At 20.8% G+C, this 12585-nt stretch overlaps 2 protein-coding genes and 1 pseudogene across 2 annotated transcripts, besides 1 other annotated feature; all 3 read left to right on the top strand.

The window, feature by feature from the left end:
• Nucleotides 1–1796: 1796 nt before the first annotated feature.
• PBANKA_0600096 lies at nt 1797–2986 on the top strand (annotated as a pseudogene).
• Nucleotides 1797–2986: a sequence feature (BIR protein, pseudogene;~PIR protein, pseudogene).
• A 2432-nt stretch (nt 2987–5418) lies between these two features.
• PBANKA_0600091 (fam-c protein) lies at nt 5419–5821 on the top strand (the record flags this gene model as incomplete). Its single annotated transcript, XM_034568519.1, has 2 exons — nt 5419–5499; nt 5618–5821. The coding sequence occupies 2 exons, from the start codon at nt 5419–5421 to the stop codon at nt 5819–5821; spliced, it is 285 nt and encodes a 94-aa protein (XP_034420500.1).
• Nucleotides 5822–9407: 3586 nt separating this feature from the next.
• On the top strand, nt 9408–10666 carry PBANKA_0600086 (BIR protein; the record flags this gene model as incomplete). The annotated part of the gene is made up of 3 exons (XM_034568518.1): nt 9408–9422; nt 9560–10492; nt 10580–10666. 3 exons carry the CDS (start codon nt 9408–9410, stop codon nt 10664–10666), a joined length of 1035 nt encoding a protein of 344 aa, XP_034420499.1.
• Between the last annotated feature and the right edge of the window lie 1919 nt (nt 10667–12585).

Genomic DNA, 12585 nt, shown 5'->3' with positions numbered 1-12585 from the left:
ATAATAGATATTCATAAAATATAGATTCATAAATATCGATCGACGTTCGACAATACAACGTTATCTATAGAAGGCATTTTATGCATCTAACATTTTTTTAAGTTTTAATTATAGTTACTATTCTCTTTTTGTATTTCCTTTACATTTATATTATAATTAATTAGTACTAATAAAAGTTGATTTGTGCGCCATAATTTATTTATCATAAGGTATAATAATAGATTAATCATTATTAATTTTTAAGTTTTATAGTTTTGTGGTATAAATAGGTTATATTTTAAAATAGTTAAAAAATAAGATATAAGTATATTAATAAAATTTAATGTTATAGTTTTTTCTAATAATTATAAATAATATGATAAATATAATAGTGTTATCATTATATGCCTATACATATAAACTAATAAAATATTTTACTAATAACTAATATTTAAATATTTTTTTTGGGAAAGCTTCACATAATTAAGTATTAATTTTATCGAAAAGACACATAGTAACACATTATAAAGGCATCAATTTATATATTTTGTTAAATATCCAATTTGAATTTGTAGCTTTATATTCTAAAAATATGAATCAATGGTGAAAGGGTTAAAGACTCAATTCATGTTAAATGCCATTTTATTGTTCCATATTAACGCGTATTATATTATCATTTTTTAATGAATCATCATTTTTTTAATCACAAACAGGATTATTTTATCATAGAATTAATAAAACATAGAATTTTTAATAAATTATTTGATTGCATATACATTGATAACTATAGCAATAGCATATATAAGATAAAAATGAACTATGTAGAAAATTTAACGAATATTTATTTAAATTTATATACTAAAAGAGAATATATATCTTATATCTCTCCTCTTAAAGGGGAATATACCAACATAATTAAACATAGTTTTCTATTACACTTTAAAATTTGCATAATAGTTATTTATGTGTTAATATTTAACGTGTATTAAGTATTATTTTAAAAGCAATATACATTTAAAGATTTATTTAAACTTATAAATACAGGTTCAGTGGTAATTTTTGTTTTAAGGAATGGAAAAGATATGCAAAATATATTATAAAATTACCCAATAAAGAACATTTCTAAATTGGAATGTAGGAATAAAAATAAAGTTATAGGACTCATTAAAATGAATTATGAATTTATATAAATTCATTAAAAGCAATATAAATTTATATAATTTGCATAGAGATGTAACATAACTTAATTTGAAATTACTATAATTTTAATAAAACATGGTATATAGTATTAGAAACAGGTATATAAGTATTTAATATATTTTAAAAAATGACTATTTATATACATTTAAAAAATATGCTAATAATAGATTTATTAATTTTTATATATTTACAGGCTCATGGGTATTAATCTATTTATTAAAACATGAGAAACACATTTGTATTTTTCTATATTGAGACATGACATAAGGGAATGTATTTTAAACTCATTACAAGACCCCTTAATTTTATATAATAAAATTATAATGGATATTATTAATAATTAAGAATTTATGCATAAATTATGTTATACATATGATCAAAATAAATATCTCCAATTTAAGGCAGTTTAGCTAATCTGTATAAATATATATAAACTTGCTATGATGTTTCTATTTTATTATTATTTTATATTCATTTAAAATGAATGCTAAAAAAAATGAGTTTAACTGTAGATAATTGTTATATATAGAACACAAGTTTGCATCCATTATTTTGATGCAGTATATATGAAATTAATATGACGTATTTAATTTATAGCTCAAAAATAAAATTTCAATATGGCAATTAGTAAAGTAGTACATACAATTCATTGAATAAAAATGTTTGTTATTACGCATTTTTTATATTGCATTATCTATAAATTAATAATATGTTCATTTTAGTAGACATTTTTATTTGATTTTTTAAAATGGTTTCTTAGTGTGAAAAGTTTGAAAGTATGTGGAAGTTTTTTCCCGATGAATTGAATGATTCTGGAAATTATAATTTCAATTCTAGAATATTCGGGAAATATTGCCCTAATAAGAATTGTGATAGTGGTATCGATAAGATTAATGCTGGATGTTTATGGTTATTTAATAAATTTTATGGTGATAGTAATAGTTTTTCGATTTATGTAGATGGCAAAACTGATATTGTTGTATACTTTATGTGTTTAGGCTATAAGTTAAACCAAAACCCACAAAACGGAATCAACAAATTTAACGATTTTTATAGTAAGCATATGGAATGTGTCAATGAGTATAAACAGAATATAACTGATATTACGAAATATACAAGTTATATAGATCTTATAAATAAAAAAAATAATTGATGGATATTACTAATGAAAATATGTCTAAACTTTATGATTTATTTAAAATATTATGCAACATGATTAGCAATTCTAGTGAAAGCGAAACACATTTAAAATATGCTAATGAATTTGTTATAACATATAAAGAGATTAATGACGATTCTAATAATATTCAAGGCAATTCATATAATAAAATGTTGTATACATTATCAAATGCTTATACTACTTATGGAAATCAATCTATTTATGATCATGTAAAAAAATTACATTTAAAAATTACAATGGAAAAAACAACACCACAAGTTTCTGGATCAAGTCCTAAAGAAACACGAAATGACTCTTTGAGTGAAACGCTACCAGCAAGTACTCAAAATGAAGTATCAATTTCTGAAACTGATGTATCAGATTCTGAAAAAACACTATAGAGTTCATTGGCAATAAGTAAACTAATACCAATTTCATTTATATTGGTTGCAAAAATAATTTTATTATGAATTGCATATAAAGTAAATAATAAGCCAATTAAAATATATTCAACACCAAGTAATTTATGCATATAATTAAATTATACATTTTTTTTAATTTTTATATTAGTATTCGTTACTTGGATTTCGGAAACGATCTCCAAAACAATATTTAAGAGAAAAACTAAAAAAATACAGAATAAAATAAATCATTACATATGATTCGAAGAGTAGTGGTTATTCCAAGAATAGTAATAATGATTGATATATGTTAAGAAACTGTCTATTTGAAATAAGTAATTTTTAAACAGTTTTTATGTTGTGGGTCGGGGTTGTGTTTATGGACCCCATATTCGGGCTAGGGTTCAGTATTATATTGTAATTTAATTTTTTATAATTTGATGTTATGTATTAGTTTAAATATTTTTTTTAAATATATATAGTAAAAAAGTTATTAAAAATATAGATAGGATAATTTATAGTTTTTAAGATTTATAGAAAGTCTAAATATGTAAGAAAAGATGAGAATGACGATTACTATGAAAAAGAACGAATAAAGAAATATATTTTTATAAATTATAAGAATTACATTTCATGTTAATATAACTTAATGGTAAATCCGTTGAATTGTTTACTTTTTGCATTTTATTGTTAATTTGGGGTTAATGACTTATGGAACAATTGATCAAATATTGGAATCGATTTGGTCCTAGAAGAGAATGTTGATTTAAATAATTATAATATTTAATGAGAAACTTGGGGAGAATAATGGGAATTGCAAGAAAATAAATTATAATTTCAACCAAAAAGATATTTAAAATGATATCACCCTTCAGTACCGCCTGAACCAAATGATAAATGAAGTGACAAATTAAGAAAGTGGTGAAGGAATGCTTTTGAATGGAATAGAAATACAAAGTACTATTTGGAGGGAATTTATTTAAAGGAGAGAAGTTACATTAAATGTATATTTACTTTAATAGTTATTATTTTAGAAATTAGTATAATATTTTAAAAATATTATATATTTTGGTGATTTTTACATTAGTGTTTAGTTAGTATTTAGCATTTTGGCAGAAGTGGAAGGAAAATATATGAAAAAAGTCGTAAATTGAGTCGATGAAAAAATGGGATTATTAAATATATACAAACTTATGCAAACATATCCTGCACAGTTATTAATTTATTTTTTTTGTTTATAAAAGAAAACTAAATTATCCTAAGTGATAAATTTGATTAACTTATATTTGAAGTCTAATTTAAAAAATGTATAAATTTAAATAATACTAAATAGTAAAATTGTCTATTAATATAAAGAACTATTGTGTATATATGACAAATGTCAAGAGTTTGTTTCATATTTTATAATAAAACATATAACAAATGTTCTATATGATGGAATTTTCTATGATAACTAATGTGCTATATTTATGTTTCATTTAAATAGTATTTATAAAAATAAAGACAATATAATGTTTAACTATCAAAGGCACTATAATATGTGTTTAATGAATACGACAAAGTTAAGCGTTTTGTTATTAAGTGTATTGGTGTTTCGGATTTCATATGTATTATTCGTTGTGATTTATACGAGGCATATTTGAAAATATGAATGTTTTATATTATTTGAATAGAAATAATACATTTAATGTTGCACATTCTGAGATATATTATATAAATAAAATGAATAAATACTAATCTATGAAAAGAAATATTTTTACAAAAAAGTGGTTAATAACATATAGAACATTATTAAGCAATGCTTAAAATGGAGAAATATAACAAATAAGAATGTATTTATATACAAACAACAATTTATGTTAATTGTTTTTCATATGTTTGCATATATTGATTTACAATATATATATATCTAATATTTTATTACCATAATTAATATATATTAATTTGCTTGTAGACGAATGACAGTAGAAAAATGTAAGTTTACAAAGTATCAAACATGTTATTAAATGAGCCTTTAAATTATACTAAAGATGTATTTATATAAAAATATGCAAAAAATATATTATTGGTTGAATCTATTACATAAAATTATTTGTTATAATTAAAATAATGTATTTTGTACGAAAATGCATTATTTGAAAAAAACATAAATATAATAATTTTAGAAATTGTATGATTATATCTCGGATGATAGGAGTTATTATATATTTATATGATAATATGCATATATTAATTAGTGGGTTAACTTATTTATATTTTAAATATTAAAAATAATTTTATTATATTTAATAAATGAGTCAAATAAACAAAAAATATCCAGAACAAATAATTATATATATTTTTGTATGCATTTAAAATAAATTATATTATTTATTGTTATTGTTTATATTAAAGTAAAAATAAAACATTAAATTTTGTTAACTTATAATTGTAGGATCATAAATATGTGGAAGCTTTAAAATAGAAACAATACATAATTTTATTATAATATATTTTCATAAATATGAAATATATTAAAATTAAACAAAATGTATAATATAATATTTCTAACAATGTAATATTAAATAACAGCATTATTGTTTTACAATAATAATAGATAAAAAGGAAACTGAAAAGAATAAAGCATTTATATTATTTAAAGGGTACTGCTTCGAAGAAACGCTTTTTATTATTAAGAAAATGAATAAATGGATATTTAGTTTAATTTGTATCGTCGTGTATGCCATTTTGGATGTATCAATACATTGCTCCGAACAGAAAGTAAGTTGTCAAAACAAAATATAAACTAATGTTTAGAAAATTGTATAATAGTGATTATTTACATGTTGTGGCGTATATATATATTAGTATGTTTATTCCCTTGTATAATCGATCTAAGGTATCTGGTGTAGGAAGTAGAAGCATTCGTGGTATCAAAAAAATGAACAAGAGTAACGAAAAAATTGGTACAAAATTTAAATGCAGAACCCAATTAAAGAATAACAATCCTAAAAATTATAAAGACAACAAAATCAGTGATGGCTATGGAGAAATGCACCATATTTTCTTTTGTTGTTTCTTTATACCTAAAGAATATGATTAGGTTTTCCATTTTTATATTTATGTGTTAATATTTTAAGTTTATGGATGATTATATAAATGTAAAAATAAACACAATTTATAATAAATAAATTGTTAATAGAAGACGCATATACTTACATGTAAAATATTTTGACTTATTTACATTATTCTGCATAATTTCTTGGATAAATTCTGAATATAATTAAAGAATTGAAATAGGTGGATATTTGCATATTAATCGTAGTATTTATTAAGTATATCCCTTATTCTTTTAATGTATATATGTTTATATGTATAGCTTTGTTATTTCTTAAAAACACCATTTTCCTTTATAAAAAAATTATATTTTTTAATCATGTTTTAGTAATATTTAAGCGTTTGAAAAAATGAATATAAATAAAGGCATTGAAATATTATGAAATTAGAATTAAGGAATAAGAAATATAAAATATATGTTTCAAAATGATGGTATTCCTTGATTATTAAAAAATATATTAATAAAACGGAAATATCTTATTAATATATTTTTATAATTTTCTTTTCTACAAAATTAGCTATATAATAGAAATATATGAGCATGGACCATATATAGATATTCCATTTGAAATACGATAGAGGATATATTCTTTACCATTTTAGATAAATATTTCAAGGTTGATTTATTAGCATTAAATTTGAAATGATGTTTATATAATGCTCTTTAAGAGAGTATGAACTCTGAAGATAAATAATACACTTAAACTCATGGTAAAAAAATTATATAAATTTGTTCTTTCATTATCCTTTTTATTTTATCTTTTTTTTACTAAATACATTTACGAACCCTATAATGTATTCATGAGCATCTTCATTTTTAGGCGCATCGATTATTATGCTATTGTTTCAGGCTTAGGCTTTATGGTTTATGGATCATGCATTTGCATTATGGGGGAAAGTTATGTACTATTGGCTATAGATTCGTTCACTGAATTGTGATTTTGATTTAGGGTTTGGGGTATATTGTAATTCAATTTTTTATAATTTTATAATATTTTGGGTCTATAAATGTTTATCAAATATATTTACATTTTCGTATGTTTAATCTCGAGATGAAGTCTAATATGCAACCAACAAAGGGGCTACATAACATATTTATAAGTTATAATACTTATGTCTAATTCATTCATATATATTAAATGTGGGAAATTATAACTTTGCACTATATTTTATTGCTATTTTTTTGTTAAATATACATAAGAATCCTTATTATCTATTATATAAAGCTTGTTAACCAGAGCTATATTGAATTATGCATAACACAATATGTTTCTTTATTTGATAAAACATTTATTAAGCAAAACTTATTACCTGTATCATATTATTTTAATTTAAATTTTATTTTTATAACCAAACAGTATAATAACCTTATATATGGGTTTGTAATCTATCATTAGATTCATTTGGAATATTCCTCTACATTATAATATACCTTCAGGTTAATGGATATGTTTTTATTGTTAATTAAACATATTACCAATATATAATAGGTAGTCATAAAATATAGATTCATAGATTATACATCGCGAATCGACAATATAACATTGTCTATAAAATATTATTATGCTTCTAACGTTTTTAGTAGCACATAAAAAATTGCACTATATACACAGTATTTTTGAAGTTTTAATTGTGTTACTATTCTCTTTTTGTATTTCCTTTACATTTGCATTAAAAATAATTTGTATGAATAGAAGATTTATACGCTTTAATTTATTTATCATAAAGGTATAATAATAGATTAACCACTATTAATTTTTAAGCTTTATAGTTTTGAAGTATAAATAAATTATATTTTAAAATAGCTAAAAAATAAAATATAAGTATATAATAAAATTTAATGTTATAGTTTGCTACAATACTTATAAACAACTTCGTATATAAAATTAACGTTATTGTTTTAATATATATAATATTGTATCAATGACTAAAACTGAAATATGTTAATTTTTGGAAATATATACAATTACATATTAATTCAAAGTATATAGAAAAAGTATGCAATAATTAATTTGAACTAATAATATTTTTATTAGGTTATTAATATATAAAATTCACAAATATATTGTCATTGCGAAATAATATATGTTCTAAAATACGTAATTTAAAAACTATGAAACAAGGAAATATTATACATTGATTTAAAGTATTTTTATTAAGCGCACTAATTATTTCGTCGTACTATACAATGATATAGCAGTAACAATAATAGTAATATTAGATTAATATATTATGTTCATTTGGTACACTATATGGGTATAAATTCGTTATATATATTATTAAACTTGTAATAAGAATAAAATTCCATGCACAAAGCATCAAATGGTATATTATAGCATTCAACTAAGTATGCCTTTAATGTGATAATATTAAAACGAACATTACCGAGCAAAATAATATTAACAATTATAAAGTCTTCTTAAAAATAATGTTTTTCATCATAAAATTAAATATAGCTTATTATAAAATATAAAAGCAAACTATATATTTAGGAAAGTAATAATTTTAAGTTATTTTTAATGTATACATTAATTGAAAGTTTGAATGGTAAAAAATATAATTAAACTATGTAGAATAGGTAAATCTTATATGGCTACATCCTTGTCTTAAAAAACATACTTCCCTTATCTCTCCTCTCAAAGTGCAATATACCAACCTAATATACAGTTTTTTATTATACTTTAAAATTTGTATCAATACTTATTTATGTGTTAATATTTAATATTTACTATATATTATTTTAAAAGCAATCTACATTCAAAGGATTATTTAAACTTATAAATAACATAATAAATACGGTTTCAGTGCTAATTGACGTTTTAAACCGTGGGAAAGATGTGCAAAATATATTATAAAATCACCCAATAAGGTATATTTCTAAATTGAATTATATAGGAATAAAAATAATGTTATTGAAAATGTTAAAATATAATTGGAGTGCATATATATTAAATAAAAATAATATTAAAATTATGTATATGCAATTAAAAAAGGGAGCAATATAACTTATTTTATAAATGTTATAATTTTAGAAAAAACTGTATTATATATTATAAGAAACAAGTATATAAAAATTTATTATATTTTAAAAATAACTATTTATATACTTTTAAGGATTATAGTAATAATAGGATTTTTTATTTTTTAGATTTATACAGTATTTAAATTTCAGGACATTGTTTATGTTCTATATTAAAGCATATGTATAAGAAGGTATATTTTAAATTCATTATAAAAGTATATTAATTTTTATAATAAAGTTATACCATATTTTATTAATAATATTCTTTTTTGTATAAAATGTATCATATTTATATTTAATCAAAATTTTATTAAACAACCATCTATTTAAGGTAATTTAACTAGCTATCACAAATAGAAATATAACGTTTTTTAGTAATAATATTATTTTATTATTCTATATTAATTTCATTATTGAAAAAATTATATATTTAACTACAAACAGTTGTTATATATAGGGTTAAAGTATTTGTGTCACATATTGGGGACGGTGTATATAAAAACACCGTGATTCTATTCAATTTACAAATCAAAAATAAAATCCCATTATAATGGATGACCATGTGGTATATGCATTTTTTAATAATAAAAGTTTCCTTTACATTTTTTTATATTGTATTACATATAAATATCATTAAACTTTATTTTAATAATTTTTTTAATAATTTGCGTTTTTATTAATTGTTTTTAACTGCTTTCTTAGTGTAGAATACTCCTTTCTGTAAGGAACTCGTTTTCCAATATATTAGACAGTAATGGAAACTATCAATTTACTATGAATGAAGGAATTTTTAGTAATTATTGTACTAGTAACACATGTAGTAGTAATCTCGAAAAAATTAATGCTGGATGTTTATATTTGTTTGATGCATTCTTTAAGGATTCTTCTGTGTTTGAGTCTGTTGCAAAAAGTAACATAAATATTGTTGAATACATTATGATATGGTTAAGTTATATGCTAAACTTAATCAAAAATGAACAAGACAACAGTCTAGAATATTTTTATAATACATATATAAAGGGTGACCATAATTATAAAAAGTCTATAGTGAATACTACGGGGTATAGTAATTATAAGGAACTTATAGAAAAAAAAAATCTGATGAATATGAATATTAAAGATATATCTAAATTATATGATGCATTTACTAAATTATGTATGATGCATCTTGAATTTGATAAGAAAAATCCAAATTGCGCGAAATATTTGAAAGAAGCTAAAGAATTTGTTGAAAAATATAAAAAACTTAAGGACGATTCTAATATTAATGAAAAGAGTTCATATGCTCAACTATTGTCTACTTTATTAAATGATTATAATAATTTTATAAACAAATGTAGTGGTGTTAATTGTACAAATCTTCCACCCCTTGTAACGATAGAAGAAATACAAAGTTCTGCACAAAGTTCTGGACATAGTTCTGGACATAATTCTGTACATAGTTCTGGACATAATTCTGTACATAGTTCTGGACATAGTTCTGGACATAGTTCTGTACATAATTCTGGACAAATTTCTGAACAAATATCTGGACAAATTTCTGAAGATCCATCAAGTTCGTCGATAGGAAACAAATTGTTTACAGTTTTATCGATATTTGGTGCAATAGCATTTTTTTTAGGAATTTCTTATAAGGTAAATAATAAGGAATTTAAAAATAATTTTCATTATATATATGGAAACGTTAACAAAAAAATCATACTTTTATCGTTTTTATATTAGTATTCGTTATTTGGATTTCGGAAACGAGCTCAAAAACAATATTTAAGAGAAAAAATAAAAAATATAAAGAAGAGAATGAATCATTAATATATGATTCGAAGAGAGGGATTAGTTCAGGAATAGTAATAATGATTTATATATTTTAAGAAACTGCCTATTGAGGAGTAATTTTTGCATAATTTTTATATAGTTTTTACGTTGTGGGACCCATGTTCGGGTTAGGGCTAAGTATTATATTGCATTTAATTTTTTATAACTTGAACACTAATTTAATATATGTACTATACTCGTATGTTTAATTTCGAGAAGTAGTTCATAAGACCAAATATGCAACCCAAAAGTGGATATAGCCATTAATGTAAAAGGGGTTATATAACATATTTTCCATAAAGCATAATATATACATTTGAGTGTTCATGTCGATTTAATATGATTAAAATAAAATATCTATATTGCATATATTAATATATATATTGACTATATATGAAGTCGTATTATGGAATACAATAATTTCCTATCATATAAGCATTGGTAACCCAGAGCTATATTGAATTATATATATTATAATATGTTTCTTTATTTGATGAGAAATTTATTTAGTAAAACTTGTTATTTATGCCATTATTGCTTTAATTTAAATCATGTTATCCAACTGAACTGTAATAATAGATATTCATAAAATATAGATCCATGGAATATTGATCGAAAATCGACAATATAACATAGTATATAAAATATTGTTACTCTTCTAACATGTTTTGAAGTTTTAATTGTAGTTACTATTCTCTTTTTATATTTTACATTTATATTAAAATTAATTAGTATTAATATAAGCTTCTTTATATACATTAATTTATTTTCTATAAAGGTGTAGCAATAGATTAATCACTATTATTTTTTAAATTCTATATTTTGAGGTATAAATAAATTATATTTTAAAAGATTTAAAAAATAAAATATAAATATATTAATAAAACTTCATGTTATAGTTTGTTTTAATAATTATAAATAATATGATAGATATAATATTATTATTATATATCTATACATATAATCTAGTAAAGTAGCAATAAATAATATTTAAATGTTGTTTTATTGCGAAAACTTCATATAATTAAATATTATTTTTATTGAAAAGACACATAGCAATACATTATAAAGGTATCATTTTTATATATTTGTTAAAGATCCTATTTGGGATTTGTAATTTTATATTCTAAAAAATCGAATAGAGAAAAGGCTAAAGACTCAATTATGTTAAATGTCATTTTATTATTTCATATTAGCATTGTTTATCGAATTATCTTTAATCACAAACAAGATTGTTTTGTCATAGAATTAATAAAATATATAATTTTTAATAAATATTTGATTGTATATACATTGATAACTATAGCAGTAGAATATATAAGATAAAAAATAACTATGTAGAACATGTACAAATATTTATCTAAATTTATATATTAAAAGAACAAATATATCTTATCTCTCTCCTCTTGAAGGGCAATATAACAATCTAATTAAACATAGTTTTCTATTATACTTTAAAAATTGCATCAATACTTATTTATGCGTTATATATTTAATATTTACTAAGTATTATTTAAAAAAAATATGCATTCAAAGGATTATTTAAACATATAAATAACATAACAAATGCGATTCAGTGATAATTATCGTTTTAAACCGTGGAAAAGATGTGCAAAATATATTATAAAATCACTCAATAAGGTATATTTCTAAATTGAATTATATAGAAATAAAAATAGTTATATGATTCATTAAAATGGATTATGAATTTATCCATATTAAATAAAAATAATATTAAAATTATGTATATCAATTAAACAGGGAACAATGAAACTTATTTTATAAATGTTATAATTTTAGAAAATTTTATATTATATATTATAAGAAATAAGCATATACATATTTAATATATTTTAAAAAATTACTATTTATATACTTTTAAGGATTATGGTAATAATATAATTTTAGAAAAAACA

Source organism: Plasmodium berghei (genome assembly GCF_900002375.2).
Source record: "Plasmodium berghei ANKA genome assembly, chromosome: 6".
Taxonomy (NCBI): domain Eukaryota; phylum Apicomplexa; class Aconoidasida; order Haemosporida; family Plasmodiidae; genus Plasmodium; species Plasmodium berghei.
Note: the sequence above shows the minus strand (reverse complement) of the source record. Positions and strands in the feature narration are given on the sequence as shown.